This window comes from Besnoitia besnoiti, chromosome IX, assembly GCF_002563875.1.
Source record: "Besnoitia besnoiti strain Bb-Ger1 chromosome IX, whole genome shotgun sequence".
Taxonomy (NCBI): domain Eukaryota; phylum Apicomplexa; class Conoidasida; order Eucoccidiorida; family Sarcocystidae; genus Besnoitia; species Besnoitia besnoiti.
This window is the reverse complement of record NC_042364.1, coordinates 1,363,431-1,382,039: the sequence shown is the minus strand read 5'-3', so window position 1 is coordinate 1,382,039 and position 18,609 is coordinate 1,363,431. Positions and strand designations below refer to the sequence as shown.

The following is an 18,609-nucleotide window of genomic DNA, read 5'->3' as shown; positions in this document are numbered from 1 at the left end:
CTATCCTCCCCCATTGCCTCCGGAGTGTCTCTCTCGGCAATCTCTTGCGTGCATGTCGCAAAAACTCCGTGTCTCCATGCCGCTGCTCCTGACGCGCCGAGTCGTATGACACGCCTCTCCTCGGAAACCGACTTCCTCCCCGCCCCCCCTCCGGCTCCAACGTTGCCTCGCGGGAGAGCCTCCTGAAGTCTTTTTTTTCGTGTGTCGGCTCTCTTCAGGCCTAGCTCCCTTACGAGTGGCTTTCTCCGCTTAGGCGCGCGCCGACAGGAGTCGGCAGCGCAAGATTCAGGGACGTGAGCACACCAGAAAGGAGACTCAGGGGCCTCGGCAGACAGCGTCAGACCTTCGCCATGGTGCCTGGCGACGATCTTCTCGGCCCGAAGGTGGCTGCCGGAGGAGACACGGGAGGCGGAGTCAGACAGCAGGAGGGACATGAGAGTGACGGGGGGGACGTCTCCAACGGGCCCCAGGGCTTGGCGCTCGACGGAGGCCTTCGAAGACGAACTCTGAGACGAGCAGACGCGTCGTCTCTCCCTGCAGCTTCCTCCGCCACCGCTGCCGCACGTTCGGGCGCGTCTCCGTTTTCTCAGATTCTACAGGAGTCTCCTGGCGGCTCCGCGGCTCCTGCCGTCCCGCTTCCGCCTTCCCCGGCCCCGCCTTCTACCTCCCCGCCCGCTTCCGCTCCAACGTCTTGCTCTCCCTCAGCTTCTTCGCGTTCTGCTTCGAACCGGCTGCGGGGTTTGTCGCGTTCGTCGCCTTTCCGTCTGCGCTCGCGCATTTTTTCTTTCTTTTCTGTGTATTTCTCTTTTTTTTTCGGGGGGTGTTTCGGGCTGCATTGGCGACACCTGGGGTGCTGGGCGCGCTGGTGCCTGCGCGTCTTGACGTTCTCCGCCCTCGGCGTGCACAGCTTTTTCGATTTCTTTCGGCTGCCCGGCGCAGTGCGCGCATTCAACCGCCAGCAACAGCAAGCCTTCGTGCGCGACCAGCTCATCGACCGCCTCAAAAAGGCCCACAGAAAAAACAGCCAGGCCGCGGCTCGCGCGCATGTCCGCGGTGCGTCTCCGCCGGCCCCTGCCCCGGATGTCTCGGAGCCTCCGCTGCCTGCATCATCCGATGCGGAGCTCGAGAACGCGCGCCGACTCCTGGCCGCGATCGACGCTGCAGGCCCCGACACGCACGGGGAGGTGGACCCTCTCGCTCGCAGGCTGCTCACGCTGCGTGAAGATCAGGACGCCCTCCGCGAGCAGACCGAGGCGCTGCGGAGAAGACGCGAGATGCTTGAGGCGCAGCTCGCGCAACTGCGCGCCACTTTCCCCTTGCCCGCCGCGGTGAGTCTGCCGCCTGCGGCCTCGCCCGCGCCTGCAGCGGCTGTGTCGACCTCGCCTCTGCCTTCGCTTCCGGTCTCTCGCGCGTCGTCCTCTCTCACCTCGCTGTTCGCTGGCGCTTCGCCGAGTCGGCGGGCGGTCACGGAGGCCGATCTGAGTGAGCTGCTGCGGCTGCAGAGCGTTGAGCCGCAGATTTGCTCGGTGCCACCGCGCGCGGTGTCTCATGTCGCCGGCGTGAGGAGCGGAGCAGACAAGAAGACGCAGGGAGCGCAGGCCGCGGCTGCGGCGACGTCGCGGCGCAGCTTCTGGAGCTGGTGGGCGCTTGTGCCGTGGTCGATGATGGCACGCGGCTTCTATGCGCATGTGCTGTGCTGCTATGTCGTGGACGTCGCCTTTTGCAACGCGGAGCTGTCGCCGCTGAGCGCGCCTGTCCCGCGGTACGTCTTCCTCCTGCTGCACGCGCTCGCGCGCGCCCTCGCCGTTTTCGCCGCGAATTTCTCAAGTCTCCCCCGCCTGCCGCTCCACGTTTTGTGCAGCGCCTTCTTTTTCTGCGTCACGACCTCCTGCGGAGCCGCCGCGGCGCTCCTGGCTCTTCCGGAGCTCTCGCTCGTGGTCGCGCAGTACGCGCCCGCGCTGCATGCACGGGTCTTCGCGCCGGTCGCCGCGATGTTCCGCGAGGGCTGCCTCACGCTGGAGAGCGTCGACGCGAAGGCGCGGCTCCCCTTCGCACTCCGAGATGACTTCTACGTCACGGGGCAGCTCGTCGCCCTCGTCCTCGTCGCTGTCTCCGCTTTCGTGGCTACCGAGGCCCGCGAGGAGGCGGCCGGCCACTGGCGCAGAGGCGAACTCAGCTACTGCAGAGACGTCCTCGCGCTCCTCGCGCTCCTCGACCGCGAAGAACGCGAGGCGAAAGCGCGGCGCGCGCGCTTGGCAGCCACTCCACAGCGTGCCGCGGACGCTGAAAAGAGCTGGTGTGCGCGGCGACTACGCGCAGAGGCGCCAGGCGACTCACACCAGCCGCCCGTCAAAGGCGGCAAGGGGACGACACGCGACCACGCGGCTGAAGCTGGAGAGCCGCAAGAGGAGAGAGAGGAGGAGCCGAGAAGCGCAGGAGTCCGGGCTGAGGGCCCCGCCCCGCAGACAGGGGGCGGAGACACCCGAGACGCGAGCGGGGCTTTGCTGTCGACGCTGGGGACGGCCGAGGCGAAGGCGGAGGAATTTGAGGAGGACTGGCGGCTGACGTCGCTGGTAGCCCAGGCGCAGCAGAGACATCGCGCGCAGATTCAGCAAGGCCCGCGCGGGGCGTTTGCCGGGTGGCTGAGGCGCCACGCCGTCTCCTTCTTGGTTGGGGTGTGTGCACTGGTGTTCCTTCTCGTCTGGTTGGGCGTCGTGACGCTCGCGGCGTCTAACGTGGCGATGCGGATGGAAGACCAGACCGCGGCGAAGGTTTTCACGTTCATGACGGGAGGGGACGTGAGTGTGATGTCGCCAGAGCTCGAACAGCTGAAGGAGGAGTTCTTTCTGCTGTACGACCAGTTCCGCTACTTGAAGAGACAAAAGGGGTGGGGCGGGGCGCTGGGGCAACTGGCGACGATGTTCTGGAGGGAGATCGAGGCGGCGCTCAGCGAGCGAGACCGGAAGAAGAAAAAGGCAGACGACGCGTACTCGCTCCTGGGAATCGAACCCAGTGCGTCCGCGAAAGAGATCAAGCGCGCGTACAAAAACTTGGCTCGCCAAATCCACCCCGACGTCATCGCCGCGTCCTCACCGGAGCCGCTTACCGCTTACGAGGAGGCGCAGGCGACCGAGCGCATGCGAAAAATCAACGAAGCCTATGAGCGGCTCATGCGCGTACATGGCGGGAGGGGAAACACTGGGAGAGACTAGGTGGGGCCCGCACGCCAAAAAACGCGTCGATGGAGAAGAAGAAGTCTTCTGTGCGACAGAGACAGGATCAAGAGACTCTGAGGCGAGAGTGAGAAACGCAGCGAGGCCGATACAGAAGCAAGCATTTGCGGCTGGATTAGTCGGCGGTGTGGAGAGGAATAGTAACACGCAGCTATGTAAGTGACTAAATGCTTACACAGAAAGGAAAGGCAGACTTGGCGACTCTGGCTTGTCGGTGTTGTGCGCAAACTGAGGAGAGACAGCAGGCAGCAGAGAATCGTGATGCGACAGTGGGGTTACGCTTCACGGTCGCAGCGGTTTAGGCTCTTGACTTTTGCTAGTCAGGACCACATTGTGTATAATCCTCGCGGGTGGCATATGGCTGCTTGCATTTCGTGGATTTCGCAATCGCACAGCGCACACGTTCTGATCTTCGTACCCGTGACGTCGCGGACAGGGGCTGTGATCGCGCGCGGGCGGAGACTCGGGTTTTCGCATCAGGAGGTTTTTGAGTGCTTTCCCCTGGGCTCGAGGCTTGTAACTGGTTCCGCACAAGGTGGCGGGCCGAGTCGCTGGCGTCGCTGTTGAAGAGCCAGGGTCTCAGAAAAGAGGCAGGGAATTCTAAAGCCTCCATACACGTACCCGTAGAGCATACATGTGACTAATGCGCATGCGCCCTTAGGGTGGCGTTGAGGCCCGCGCTCTGGCTGAGGCAGGGGCAGCACGCTGCGAACAAACAGATTACGGCTCGCCATGGGCGAGGAAGAGGCGATATTTGTCTCCTCAAACTAGAAAACAGCTGTTGTTCTGTGCATGCGTATAGTTGATAATGTCTGCGTATCAGAGATACGTACGAACCGCTACGTGCATGTCGAAATGCATATATACAGTTTTTTTTGTAAAGCCGAGACGCAGCCCGCAGAATTCTCTGCACTGGGCTCCCTCATATGCAACGACGCACATTCTTGTCAGCAAAGAAAATTGTGTCCGCTTTCCTGAGTGGCAGTCCGCTCACCACACACATTTCGGTTTCATTAGCGGACTTTCCTGGTTCTTTGGCGAGCCCTTGCTGGCCGTTTCTGTGTGCAGTGCTTGCGCGATTGACAGGGGATGCATTATGTCTAGTCCTGTAGAGTTCACAGGAAACACTGAAGTCTAGCTGCGGTTAGCTGTTTCGTGTGATCGTTCTGAGAAGCATCCAGTTCTCCGCACACGTAATGGCGGCTCCGTCAAACAGCGACCTATTGCACCTTTCATCGTCGGAGGATGCGTTTTTCTCTGCATCTACGAATCACGGGAGACGTTCAGCACCGATCGTGGCTACGCGTATCCCCAGAAAAGACAGCATATGTGGGGTGGCTTCTCCTGTACGGAAACCGTGTATCAACAGACAGACCCGCGGTGCCTTTCCACTCAGCGGCGCCCTCGCGATCGTATACGCAAATGCCCTCGCCCTCCTCGGCTTCGCTTGCGCCTGCGGCCGGGGGGCACCTGCAGGGTCAGCAAGTCGCGCCCTCCTTCTCCTCCCCCCCTGCGAATGCGCCGCCCTGACACAGAACGCACAGGGCAACTTGAGGTGGCAGGGGCGGTTCTTCCGCCTCGTCCTACGCTCGTATGAGTAGGGCACCGCCCTCTCTTGCGCGGTGTTTGCGGTTGAGAAGCATGGATTTCTCCTTTCAACTCCATATGCAGGTGCCCCCAGCGCGACAGTTTCCGGTTTCGGTAGCGCGACGTGACAAGCAGAAGACGCAGGCTGAGCTAAATGTGAGTGTGAGCACTTACGAAAAAGCAGATATACGCCTCAGGCGTTTTGCCGAGCCCAGGCCGCCTGTTGCCTTCTCAGCTGTTCCGCCCACCGCGCGGCTTCGTCTACATTCTGTTGTCGCGGCTGGAGGTTGGCGTCGTAGGGCGACTGCGGAGTGCCGGTTGCTCCTGCGGCACTATCGTAGGAGAAGGCAAGCCCGGGGGCTGCTGGACTGCCCCCGTAGCCAGCCATGAGTGTGCCCGCATTCTGCTGCATGCCGGTCACGCCAGCCCCGTATCCGTAGTTCGTTCCAGCGCTCAAACCGGCGGGCGCGGGATAGCCAGGCCCGACGCCAGGCAAGCCTGCTTTGCCTCCAGGCAAATACGGACTCTGGTAGTGCGATGCAAACATGGTCGTTCCTGCGGATGGCGAATACGCAGGCGAGGGCATCGTGGGCACCGCTGGGGTCTGCGCGGGATAGAATCCAGCGTTTTGCTCGTTTTGACGCTGGAGTCTGTTGGCTCTCTGAGCAGTACCTCCCATCCCGGAGTTCCCCTGGTTGCTGCGGTTGCGGCCCCCCCCTCTTCCCTGAGGCTGGCCTCTAATCATCTGCTGCTGCTGCGGCCAAAGCATCTGCTGCTGCATCAACTGCTGGGGCCCGAGCGGGGCCTCCTGGCCCCCGAGTCCCTGGCGCTGAGCCAGCATCTGCTGTTGCTGCTGCATGAGAAACATGGCCATCATTTGCTGCTGCTGAGGATTCATCGAGGCAAGCCCTCCAGGGGGCATTTGAAACCCCATCATGCTCAATGCTTCAACAGCCTGCCGCCGTTGCCGACCCGCTGCAATCATGTCGCCTAGCCCCATAACCTCCTTGGGGGATGCGGACGTCTGGTCAGCTTCAGACAAAGAAAGAGGGTTTTTAGAAGAGTTGATATCGTCGCTGGCCTCGCTGTCTTCTTCGCTCAGCAGTCTCGCCGCGTCGGTTAGTGCGGCCTCCTCCAACTGCCGCACTCCCTCTCTCACGGCACCTGCACTCTCTTCGCTAGGGAGCGAGGAGGAGCGAGGCCTCTGTGTGCATGAAGCCGGAGAATGGTGTCCGCTGAGGCGACCTTCGAAACGTCCCGCGCCTTCGCTTTCGCATCCGCCAGCGGCGGTTAGCCCTTCCTCAGTCAAGAAGCTAAACTGCTGCCTGTGGGTACCAGAGGCAAAGTCGCCCAACGGCGTCGTAGGAACCGAATATTCGAGCGCGCCTGCACTGTGCAGAGTCTCTGGGTCTGCTTGTTTGTGACGCATCGAATGCTCGACGGTTCCCTCGCCGATTGTGCTAGAGGAATCGGCATCTTCCCAGTCAGCGGCTTTGATGCTGTCTGTGCACTCACCGCTAGGGCAGCCTTCTGCCTCACACCTGAAAGAAACGGGGGACTCCCTCTCTGCATAAATTTCCGTTCTGTACGCGTTATGGCCGTTCTCTCCATCTGGGGCTTGCGGTCGATTTCCTTCATGTTGAAGGCAAAGAATGGCGGTAGGCTGGTCGTCGGAGCTCACCACAGAGTAGACCTCGGTGCCTGGTTTGTGCCCAACGGTGCGACTAGGGACCGTAAGAGTGTGAGAGAAACCTAATGATTCCGTTTCTGCGCTCCATGCTGGTGTCATATTCAGCAATAGAGAGCTGAAGAGTGCGTAACCGAAAAACAGACCAAGTGAGGCTACGCTCGAACGGATGAAGAGGGCCTTCATGCTCAAAAGGCTGCAGTCAGATTCAAAGTATCACACGAAGAGGTGGCAGTAGGCAGTGCTTTTTCGCACAAAGACATCCTACTGTCTAGTCATCTTCACGCAAGGAAACGTACACGCCCCTATTCAAGGGAACCACTGGCACAGAGGGCAAGCCGCGTTCTGATGTGAAGTTATATCGAGATACTGAGACCCTAGAAAACTTCGCAGTTCGATGGGACGGACACACTCGACCGCAAATGGAATTTTACGCTGACCGATGAGGTATCGGCACACTCAACTCCGCGTGGGTACGTTCTTGATCGTAGAAAGATCGGAGAAGTGGCTGACAGGCAGTCCAATACGCGCACAGACAATGCTGTCGTCTCTAATTGCCAGGGACGGGCAACGCCGATTTTAATCTGCTCATCCCGGCATCTGATGAACATTGGCAAAACCCCCGAACTGCCCTCTTTGACACAGCCCACAAAGGGACGAGGCATCAAACAGTGCTGCACTGTGAAGCCTCAACGTCCAGGTAAGAGTTGACTACAACAGGAAGAACGACTGTGACGAGCCGCCTCGAAAAAACACGTAATCGACTGATCCCACTGACTGTACTCGCTTGATGGGGCGCGCCATTGCCACCACAACACCTCCAAAAACGCCCAACAACATGTGCTGTGCCGTGTTAATTGTTTTGCCTTTCCGGAGAAGACTGGCTGTTCAGTTTCCAGCGGTTTTTGTCATGTTGCGCCGTCCAGGATTGAACACCCTATATCTCACCAGCAAATGTATCAACGCTTATCCACGCGAAAACGAAGAATTCTCATATAAACCAGCGCGGCTCACTGGCACTTGTCAGGCACATGAATACATAGCATCCGTCTTGAAAGCACTCATGTTCATGTCTTCGACTGTAATCGCGACTGTATACTAGTTAAGATGAAAAACTCATTACCAAATGCATTTTCAATCATACAAAGACATAGTCTTAAGTATGACAGGACCGCCTCAGCTGTGATATATCGAGGACTTTCCCACCTAGAGGAGAGATCCTGCCAGAGTGAAGGGGTTTCTTTCTAAAGAAGCATCGATACGTTTTGCTGCGCAGTCCTCTGCTCGAACTACCTGAAAAGTGGTGAACTACCAAGGTGGCGTCTAGCAACTGCGCAATTTCAAAGCCAGCGGACAGCCATAAACGTGCCGGGGAAGACACCTGCAACTGTGGCCTCCGCACAAAGGAAAATGCATCGGCGACCGTACGAGCAGTTCTATGACTATACTAAATAAACGGTTATAGTTAGTACAGCTTCCAAGCAAACATGAGTACCGTGACATTTTCTAGCACTTTTAGCCGCCTTAACCAGTCCACTCGGGTGGTGGAGTATTGCAGTCATAAAGAACTTGGTTGTCTGTATCTCATAACCGGAGACTTCTTCGGTATTCCAAGAACTACAGTGTACTTGTTTATTCGCTTTGAGTGGAAAGGGCGATGAAGAGGACATCCACAGACGTGGGCGACGTAGGTTAAGGTTGGCATCCAAGCACGTTGTACCTTTCCATTGCTCCTGGCGTGTTGTCGAGCTATAGGGTGTGTATTACAGGATGCGCCCATAACCATAAATCATAATGCGAAGAACTCGTGTTCTGAATGACTGTCGCGAACAGCGTAGCTCACACGATTGCGGTATCAAACGAAGATGTGCGTCTCGAAATGCGAGAGTCTCAATGGGTCAGAACTCATTTTCTGTGGGAGGTCAAGTCGGGGGTCACCTTGTCGACTGGTCCCCATTCTGTTTTTCGTCAGGAACGCGTGGTGGAGGATAAGCCATCCGTTTTCCCCCCGCCGCAGGGACGTGTTCAAGTATTTACATGCCCTGCGCTGATCGCTCAGCCCTTGCGCGGCACACCACCTGGCTTCGCTTGCTTTCAATGTCAGAAACGTTTCCATTACTCTCACACACACACGTTGACCGCCAATCGCGAGCGGGCGGAAAAGACGCAACATACCTTGAGATCCTTCATTACAAGCGGTTGTTGAACGTCGCGTTGTTTCTACAACATTCACGGTGTACGTTAACCGCAACCACTGGATAACTGAATGCGCATTTCTAAGCCGATATTTCGACGCAGATATTCACACATCTTGTCGGTGTCACCTGGGCATCGACAGCATCCCCCTACACAATACAGACACACGTGCCTTCTCAGGCGTGTCCAGACCTGTGATGGCGCTTGTGGGAAAAGAATTTAGGGCAGAGATGCATCTTCTCAAAGAGGTGGCCGGCACTGAGCGGCAAAGAGTGTCACTAGATTTGACATTCGTGCTCGAGTTGACTCCGCGAGCAGTGGACGCCACAGTGGTGTATGGGGCGTGCTGCTCCCGCTTGCTCTGGGAGAGTGGGTGGGAATGCATCCTCTCGCTAGGCTAACGATTCCTGTTTCGCCGAGCGGTCTTTGCGCAGCGAGTTTTATTTCTTCTACTTCTTCTGAATGTACGCAAGGTCGTCCAACGCCTTCGCAACCATTGACATTGCGGAAGTCGTTTCCCCTGTCTTCATGAGCAGGTCCGCAATCGCCTCCACACCACCTCTTATTTCCTGAACTTGAGCAACAGGGTCTCCTGCTGCGCGCTCCATGCCTGCGAGGCTGGAATGCATCGCATCTGAACCTTGCTGTGTCAAGAGCGCCGTGGCTTTGAGAGCGGCGCCGACGCCCTGCGCCATTTTACTCGTTTTCTCGCGCTTCTGTTGTTTCTCTGCGATGGCCTTCTTCGAAAATTGCCATGAAGCGAAGCCTTCAATCGGCGTGCCGGCTGGGGCTACGCCGCGTTCAGAGTGGCTTTTCTGGTCGTCAATCCCCGCCAAAACCGCTGTTCTCCCGTCCACCGCGGGGGTCGAATCGGGACGGAGCTCCCAACGGCACTGGCAGATAGCCTTCAAGCTCTTGGAGCCGCGAATATTCAACACATGGCGGAACAGCACGAACTGCGACGTTTCCATGCGTTGAATGCCGCACTCGTTGTCCTGCTCAGAGGGAACAAGTAAACCAAGGGAAGCCATGCCTTTGCTCCAAGATCCATGTGCACATACGCCCCATGGGCACTAGAAAATACATAGGTACAGCCCCACCCGCAAGCGGATGCACGCAGATGTTCCAACAGCCAGCTCCCTAGCTGCGCGAAAACGGCGAAACAGATGTGAAAACCGTGACGGCTCTGCACGCCTTCCACTCGTACACCCCGGGGAGGACATCATCCACTCCGCACACTTCACCACCCTCGTTTGACTGCAATAGACGACCTTCTCATGTCTCCTTCGAGAACTGCTTTCTCTGGGAGGCGCCAGAACTGAGACCAAGAACTGACTCGCGAAGCCTCAGTGCACACGGTCGCAGCAGTAAACAATTCTTCTGTACCCCATGCGCTGCGAACTCACCTCGTAAGCTGTTGACGCGCACACGGCGTTCTGCATCGGCACAAAGTGCGCCTGGCAAGCTCGGCTGTCAGCAGGGGAGTCGTTCAGGTACGGAGGCCTTTTTTTCCAGTCTCCGCCTACGGCCTTCTGCGGCACGCAGCAAGTCATCCCGCTGCTCACGCACCGAACCCACGGTTCGCCCACTGCAAACAGCAGCAAAGCACTGGAATCGCGCGCCTCTCGACAGCCTGTCTGGCGACGGTCGCTGACTCGAGGGGACGCATTTACGTAAACAACAAGTGCTTCTTTTTTGGTAGATGGCCGCGACGACCACGACCGCGGAGCAAGGAACGATGACGCACACGCAACAATGCTGAAAAAGGAACGTAGCGCTCGCGTTGAGATTATGCCGCGCGCCCATGAGTGGTGCTAAAGGGGAGGCTTCTCACTAGCCAACTTCAGTCCGTTATCTACAGACACCCGGGTAGCTGTTTGCCGTCGGTTTGACCTGCGGCATGTGATTGTGCCCTGGCCCAATGTGATCTGAGAACTCCTCGCCCACTAAAGTAGCAGCACGGGCTCTCCAATAAAAAACTGTTGGCTCGCATGGCAACTAATTTACAGTGGCAGTGCTTTCTTGGTTCGCAAGTGAGAAGCTTACAGTGAGCAGGCGGCTGGCCTTTCTTTTGTCGCCTAGCATCGTTCACCTGCTGGCTCCACTCGATCGCCTCTTCAAAAGGGAAGCTTTTCACAAGCGTGTTCCCCACCCCGACAAACGAAGACGTCGACGTGAACAACTGGTCGGCGGACTGAACGATTGCGGGCATGGCGGCCGTCGCCCCAGGCAGCTGGCGCGCGACGCTGGCAGCTGCAGACCCCGCCGCCGCCAGTCCCCCAGAACCCGCACTTTCGTGAGTCTTGATTCCGGAGCCTGCCGTCATCGCTGAAGAAGGCAAAGAAGGCCCCACCCGCGCGGGGGATGCGGCTCGCGCGGCGGAGGCAGCTGCGCTGTTGGCAGCTCCCCCGCGGGCCGCTTGGTCTGTACCCGACGAACCGTCAAAGGCAGAGGAACTCGTGGAAGAATAGACAAGACTCGTCAGGCCTGTGGAGGAGGAGGAGGGCCCGAGCGAACCCGCATACCCCCTTGACGCAGCGGGGGAGGCACCAGTCGCCACAGTCGAGGCAGAAGAACTGGTAGGCGCGCGCATGAACTGCGATGCGGCGGTCGCCGGCGTAGGGATCGCCGGCGTGGGGGGAGAAGGCCCGCCAGAAATGGGCGCACCCAGAGTCGAGGACGCAAACGGCGAACTAGGGTTTGGCTGAACGGCTGGGTAGGGAGACAAGGAATGCAGCGGAGACGCGTACGCGGGAATCGCGGAACTGGACTCAGAAAGCGCATGTTGGCCTGGTGCGGCCAAGTCCCATCCAGGAGGCGGGTTTCGCATGCCTGGCAACCCCTCAAATGGCGGGCTGCCTGAGGGTAGGGCGTTCAACTTGGGGAGCCGGATGCTTGTTGCTGTCGCTGCTGCAGCGGGGTCTCGAACTGCAGGCAGCCCGGAGAACGAGCCGCTTCCTCCCTCGCCGCCCGCCACAAGAGGCCGCACGCCTATGCCTGAAGCCGGCGCCCCGTTTCCTCCTGCTGGGGCAGGGTTCGCCAACCGATGCGAGCCCGGCATCGGCGGCGCGCCAGAAGGAAACGCAGCGTGCGACGGCTGCGCTTGCGCGCCTGGCGCCGCAGCCCCAGCCACCCCTGCGTGAGTGAAGCTCTGGAGACTGGCGCTTCCTCCAGGCACTCCAACAATGGGAACGGCAGCGGATGCGCCAGGGCCGTGAGCGCCCGCCTGGGCTAGGAACGCGTCAGGCGGCTGAAGTCCGTACCCCGGCGCGGACACTGGCGCCGGCCCTGTCGGGCGCGCGAGAAACGCGCCAGCGGGAGGGCTAGGGGGATAGGGGCTGCCCATGAGGGGCGACGCGGGGGCGGTTGCCGCGGACGAAGCGCGCAAAGAAGGCAGGGCGGTCGCTGGGGCCATGCTTGACACAATGCCTTCCTCGACTTTCAAAGGGATCGGCGGAGCGAGGTTGGGCGGCACGCCGCTCCCGACACCCAAATGCGCAGCCGGATCCACAGGCGGGACGGCAAACGCGTCGGACTGCGCGGATGGAGGCCCGCGGACAGAGAGTGCCCCCAGGCCGCCTCCCATCAGGTTCCCGATCCAAGGGAAACTGATTGGCATAGGCAGCGGGAGAGCCACGGGGTACGTGCGCCGCGGCTCGGGCTCCTCTTCCTCCGGCTCCTCTTCTTCGTCGTCTTCGTCGTCTTCTTCGTCTTCATCGCCGTTCGGGTCGCCGTCCTCCCCGCCGTCATCCTGAGGCGGGATTCCCTCAGGTGGCAGATTCGGTGGCTGAGATGCAACCGAGGACTCTGGGACGTCGACCGCCGCCAGCGGCGCAGCAGTGAGATCCTCTCCAGGCGTGATGCCTTCCGCAGCCTCTTGCTCCATGAACTGGTCAAACATCGTAGGGTTCTGAAGGAGCGAAGGGTCGAAGACTTTCTTGGGCGCACTCTTCGCCTTCTTGGGGGTCGTGTCCGTGCTGGAGTTTTTCGCGCTCGTAGGCTGCGGAACGGACATGGGCCGGTGGGGCTGCACGCCAGGATTCCGGATGAGGTCCGCGAAGTTGTCCGGGATGGTGATGATGTCAACTCCGGAGACAGCTGCGTCCAGCGTCGCCCACGTCTCCCGGGCCCCCGTCTCCGCTGGAGGGCCCGACGCCGCAGATGCCGGCGGCGGGGCGGCAACCTCTGGAGGCGGCAAGTCTGACTCGGTAGCAGTCTCAGCACTGCTTTCGCGGTCCCCCGCTACAGCCTGGTGAGTGACATCGGCACTCGCGACAACGAGAGGGAGATTCCAGCCTGAGGCGCCCGCGCTGGGGCCAGCCATGCCTGCGATGGTCGAGACAAGCGTCTCTGCATGCGCAGCAGGCGCTTCACTCGGCAACAGGGTACGGGACGCGGCGTCCATCCTGGAAGGAGGAGCGGGTGGGGTATCTGCAATCTGCAGAGCTTGCACATGGACCCGCGGCTCTGCTCCACCGTCCGCCACCGGCGCTGCGGCTTCGTCGCCCTCCGCAGCCTCCGCAAGAGCCTCCAGAGATACGGGGGCGGCACCTGAAACGGCCCGGGACGGCGGCAGGGCAAGTGAGGCCTCTGCAGATGGGGGATCCCCTGGCGACACCTGCAGAAGAGCCGGAACGAGTTGAAGGCCGGGGCTAGACGCTGGATGGACATGAGTCTGGCTGAGAAGAACTGCATGTGCTGGGCCTCCAAAAGGTTCGTGCCCAGGCTGGTTCGTCTCATGGACCACGGCTTCGGGTCTTTTGAAAGGCGGGGGAGCGGGTGTCCGGCTCGTCAGCTCCGCGGCGGCTGGAGCTGACCCTTCAGGCGAAGACTCCAGAGGGACTTCAGCAGATGAGGCCGCCGGCGTCTGCAGAGCCTGCGGCTCGGAGGAAGCAAGATGCGGCGCGCCACCTTCGGCGGAAATGGAGCCATACGGCTCCGTCGTCTCTCGCTGGGGCAGATACTCTCCTGCTTTTCGAGGTCCTTGCTCGGCGGCCGCAGCCAATGTGGGCGGGTTTGGGCCTACACTCGCCAGAGATGACGCCGACGCTTCCGCAGCATTCTGAGAGGCGACGGCTGCTGGCTCGGTCTGGTCTGAGGTCTGCAAGGATTCAGAGTCTTTGGCGCTCTCTCCTGCAGCAACACGGCGTGCAAGGTCCTCTCCCGTCTCAGGCGTCCGTCCCTCGTAGATCGCCACTCCGCCCTCGGGCGTCTGCTGATCCTCTTTTGGATCTCCCCGCGGAGCCGATGATATTTCTGACGATATCGCTCTCGGGTCGCTCTTCTGCAGCTGGTCAACGCGGCCCGGAGCTTCTTCCTCGACGTCGACCGCGTCTAGCTCTGCCTCATGAAGCGTGCCTTCAGCTGGACTGTGCGAAGCGTGCTGAGCGGCGGTGCCCTCTGCTTCCGGTCTCCGCGCCCCGTCTGCGTGGGATTCGCTATTTGCCTCCTGTGCGCCGGTGCGCTGGAGCGTTCGATCGCTCACCGCTTCCGCACTTTCTTCCGCTGTCTCCAGGAATTCTTGATCTGCCGCTTCCCTGTCGTGGAGCGCTACTGGCGGCTCGACCTCGGGGTGGCGACGCGGGGAAAAGGCTTCTTGAGAGAGCTGAAAGTCTTCACTCGCGTCTCCGGCCGCCACAGGCCACTCTCCCTCGGTCTCCTCCTCTTGCACTGCAGCTGCAGCAGATGGAGGCGACAGAGCGTCCGGCTCGAGCGCAGGCGGAGAAGGCGGCAACTGGCTGTCAGCAGAGGCCTCAGGATCGCTCTCCTGTGAAAGGCACTCTCCCGCTCCGCGGCGTGTCGCCGCTGCGTCTTCTGCCGTCTCCGGATCGAGCGACGGCAACTCTACCGCAAGGGATGCTTGGGAGGCGTCGACGCCGCCCAACAGACTCTCACTTTCCAACGCAAAAGCGTCAACGACAGCGACTTCCGTTGACGCAGAAGGCGTGTCACTGGGGGAGGGGTAGGTTACGAGCTCGTCGTTTATCATTGACTCCAGCTGGTGGTACACTGTGGTTGCTTCAGTCTGAATGTTTCGTTCGTCGTCTCGTCTTTGCTTCTCTCCCTTAGTTGCGGCGTCGTCTCCTGTCCCTTCGGAACTGTGGCTCCCGTCTTGCGAGCCGAAATCGGGTTCGCGGCCTTCGGAAGTAGCTCTCACAGCACTCCAGCGGGCCTTGCTGTCGCTGAGGCCGGACGGGTCCTCGGCTGCGTTCAGGATGGCGGCATGCTTCTCTTCCTCGGCGCTGGACTTGTCTTCGCCCTCGCCCGCTTCTCTGCTGGGCGTTTCGCTGTCTGCCCGTTCTTCGCTTCTCTCGTCGTCCCCGGCGGGGGGTTTCCATTGACCGACGGCCTCCTCCACACTCTTAGGAGTGCCTTTCTCAGCTCGGTCTCTCCAGGCTTCTTCCACGTCCTGATCAAGCGGTTCGCCGGGGTTGTGGCTCTGAACGTTTTGTCTCGAATACTCTTCATCTCGGTCTGCGCTCCCTGCTGTTTTTTGTCGGTGCTCGCCGTAACTGTGACCTCCACGGTCCGTCACGGCCTCTCCATCCTGCGTGCGTTCCTTCCGCACGTTGGTCCGCTCAGCCTCCAGGACCGCAACTTCTGTCGCCGCAAGAGCGGCCGCTTTTGTTTCACCTGTATTCTTTATATCATGTGAAACGCTCGTCGACGTCCTATCGCCGTTCCACAGTGGCTCGTTGCCATCCGCGTCAGTCATTTCCGTACCGCCAAATTCATCTGATGAATAGATTCTGCCTGCAACCTGCGGTGCTGAATTCGGAGCTTCTTCGTGCTCCTCGATTTCGTTAACCGATTCACTGTCGACCGTCTCGCCTGCGTGGCTAGCTGCCGCGGTGCCTTCAGGGCCACGCTGAAGTACTAAAGGTTGAGTGTGTTCGTGGGCAGCTTGGTCGCGAGTTCTTCCGTTGTTCTGCGTAGAGCTGCTTAGATCTGCAGCGCGGACCGAGTCTCTAGACTCCTCTGAGTCAAACTCGGAGGCCGGTGGCGGCCCAGACACGTCCGCAGTGGGCGCAGGATGAATCTCTGTGGTGTTGCCTCTCGTCTCGGCTGAGGCGGCCTCGCGGGGCAGTTCCTCGACAACGTCTTCCAGCGTTATGTGCAAACTCTCAAATGTTTCCTGCTCTATCGCTCCTCCCCGCTCCTGGGCGTCCTGTGCTTCATTTATCTGTTCACTGTCCGCCTCAAGAGGCGAGAAGTTCTGCGGCGTTTTTTTTGAACGGTACTCATCTTTCTCTCGTGACGCCGCGGGGTCCTCCGTGTTCTGCGTGCGCGGTTCGCCAGCGATTGGGCCGCCCGGCGGCGAACTCTCTTGGCCACGGCCCCGGAGGGGGTCCGGTGCCTCTCCCTCCGTCCCTGCGGCGATACTCGAGCTGGGCGGCGTTGCCTGGACAGCTCTCGCGGGATCCGGACTCTCAGCAGCGTGGAGAGGACGAGCAAGAGTCGTTTCGTCTCTGCTGGCGTTCGACGAGTCGTGCGTCAGACCGCCTTCTGCTTCCCCGTGCTGCGGAGGAAGCGAAGCTGTCGCAGGCGCCTCTGCGCGATGAGGATGACCGCGCACCTGTCGCTCCTCGATCACGCGGTCCCCCTCAGGGTCGCCAGATTCTCGATCGCTTGCAACGTTTTGTTGCTGGGCGCTCGGCGGCTCCACGCTCGTTTTTTTAGCGGGGCTCCCCTCCTTCTGTTTAGTTTTCTCCTCACGGTTTAGATCCTCCGTGGGCGCTCGGTGCGGCAGTAGAGCCGCGGTGTGTGTCTCGGGCGAAAAGTCGTCATCGCTCTCTGTGAGTTCTGCATGCCGCGGGGCAGAGTGCTGTCTCGTGGCGGCTGCATCCGGACGGGCATCTTCGGTGTCTTCTTCGCTTTCAGGAGAGTGCTCCTGTTGCACGCCAGACAGTCCTTCCTCTTCATGCCTTGTGTCGTGGCTACCTGCCTCGGCGTGTTCGCCTTCAGCGAGGGGCGCCCGCGCCTTGGAGGAGGTGTCGATCGCACTTCCCAGCCGCTGGGAGTTCGCGCCCTCTATCGTTCGGTATTGGTTTTCGTCTGCGCCGTCGGCGACGGCCGCTCTCTGCTCTTCGGTCTCCGCCTCGAACGCGGCTGTCAGGCCTGGGCGCTGCGTCAGCGCTCGCTCTGCGGGCAGCGCACTGCTTGCCGTGGCTTCTGAGAAGAGACGCTCGGCTTTTCCCCCTGCGCCATTCCCGAAAGAGGTGACTGTGGCGTGAGGCAACGCTTGTAGAGAGCTGGCCTCATCGAGCCTGTCGAGCCACCCCTCGAAGCCATCGCTATGCACTCGCGAAGCTTCGGCATTTGAAACACGGAGCTGCCATTTTCTCTTCTCCCCCTCCCCCGGCAGGACAGAAGAAGAAGAGAGGCCAGCTAAGTCCGGGGAAGGCTCCCCTCCCTCAACTCCCGCAGCGGCCGTGAGGTAAAAAACGCCAAAGAGGAGTGCTGTGCATGCAGCCGATGGTCCTAGTCTCTCAGGTTTTCCCCTGGGCCGGGGCCTCTCCATCTTGGCACTGTGAGCGGGGTGTAGCATGCCTGCCTCGTGTATTGTCGCGTTTCAGCCAGCAGCCAGCTCCAAAGGTTGGGGGTTGAGAGCGCACGAGCAGGAGCTAAGGCCGCCTCTAGGTGCGAGCCAGCCCCGTAGCCGTGCAAGTACGTGGGCTGCAGTGTCTCTCTCCGGTAGTATGGAACAGACCCTGTCGGTTCGGTACAGGGCTGTCAGGTCTGCTGCCACTGCCAACCCAAGCAGACTAGCGACGCAAACTGCGTGCACGGGTTGTGTGCGGTGGATGCTTCCGAGCCCCCTCCAAGCAGGTGTGTATTTTGGAAAAAAAAACCTGGTGATGATGCTACTTAGCGTGAGCTGGGAGGCGAGTGCAGATACGCATCGAGTCACACAAGGCTCTACTCTAGAGGTGCCTGCGCCTCCACAAACCACGCCCCGCGGTACAGCACAGCACCTGTGAAACACGCGTCCATGGCGGACGTTTACTAGCTGGCACCCGCCCTCGTTCGCTAGAATCATGTGGCAACGATTGGTAAGCTTCGAACGCCTCAACAAGCAACGCCCGTGTGCCCTCCAACTTGCTCTCCTGGGCGCTGTCGCTGCTATCATGAAACAGGATAGTGGCAGTTCTCATCTGCAACGGGAAGCAGGGTTCAACCACCGACCAGGTATACGCGAATTACTTGGCGGAGCTCACACAAGTCAGGCCCACAATTCAGGGCGAAAGACCTGGAAAAAATCGTCTGCTCGCCTCAAGGCGCTGCGCGCTGGGACTGCAACACACACGTGATACCGACGCCTCACAATCGCCGACGGGGAAAAGGTGAGGATTCTGCGGCGGTTGGTTCACAGGAAAAACACCAGTCGGGAGATTCCCTTGGAGTAAAACCTCGTCAGGCCGGAGTTGGTCTCACACGAAAAGGGTTCTGGCGCGTCAAGCCTTGTGCTCAACGACAAAGGAGCCACCTATTAGTTCACCTGCACACCAAAGGTTTATCATCCAAGAAGATGACTGCAAAAGGAACGATCCTCCGCCTACTGCGCGGTACAAATTGGCGGCCGGAACATGTTTCTACGCGTGGGCGACGCCTTCCCACCTATCCCCCTTCTTTAATCCTGTGCACTCAAAAACGCCACGGGCTTTGTCAGTGGTATTGCGACTCAAAAGTGTTCTTTTCTAAGATAAGAGACGTCATTCTGCACGACGTCTGTGCTGGGACAATTGTGGATAAAAGCCGGTATCACAACGCATCAGTGAGTGTGCTCAAACGACATGATATTCTGTCTAGACTTTGAATCAAAGATGTTCGGCGGCCTGATGTTAGGTCACAGACCCTCACCGGGGCAACCTCTGCAGCTGGTGAACCACGATGCCACTGAGAGTT

The 18,609-nt window shown here is 60.0% G+C and overlaps 3 protein-coding genes across 3 annotated transcripts; 1 reads left to right on the top strand and 2 right to left on the bottom strand.

Annotated features, from left to right (window-relative positions):
• Positions 1–350: 350 nt before the first annotated feature.
• Positions 351–3,212, top strand: BESB_013650 (uncharacterized protein; the record flags this gene model as incomplete). Its single annotated transcript, XM_029360095.1, has 1 exon — positions 351–3,212. The coding sequence occupies one exon, from the start codon at positions 351–353 to the stop codon at positions 3,210–3,212; it is 2,862 nt and encodes a 953-aa protein (XP_029216762.1).
• Positions 3,213–5,013: 1,801 nt separating this feature from the next.
• On the bottom strand, positions 5,014–6,609 carry BESB_013640 (uncharacterized protein; the record flags this gene model as incomplete). Its single annotated transcript, XM_029360094.1, has 1 exon — positions 5,014–6,609. The coding sequence occupies one exon, from the start codon at positions 6,607–6,609 to the stop codon at positions 5,014–5,016; it is 1,596 nt and encodes a 531-aa protein (XP_029216761.1).
• A 2,543-nt stretch (positions 6,610–9,152) lies between these two features.
• BESB_013630 (uncharacterized protein) lies at positions 9,153–17,224 on the bottom strand (the record flags this gene model as incomplete). Its single annotated transcript, XM_029360093.1, has 3 exons — positions 9,153–9,698; positions 10,110–10,291; positions 10,750–17,224. 3 exons carry the CDS (start codon positions 17,222–17,224, stop codon positions 9,153–9,155), a joined length of 7,203 nt encoding a protein of 2,400 aa, XP_029216760.1.
• Positions 17,225–18,609: the final 1,385 nt, after the last annotated feature.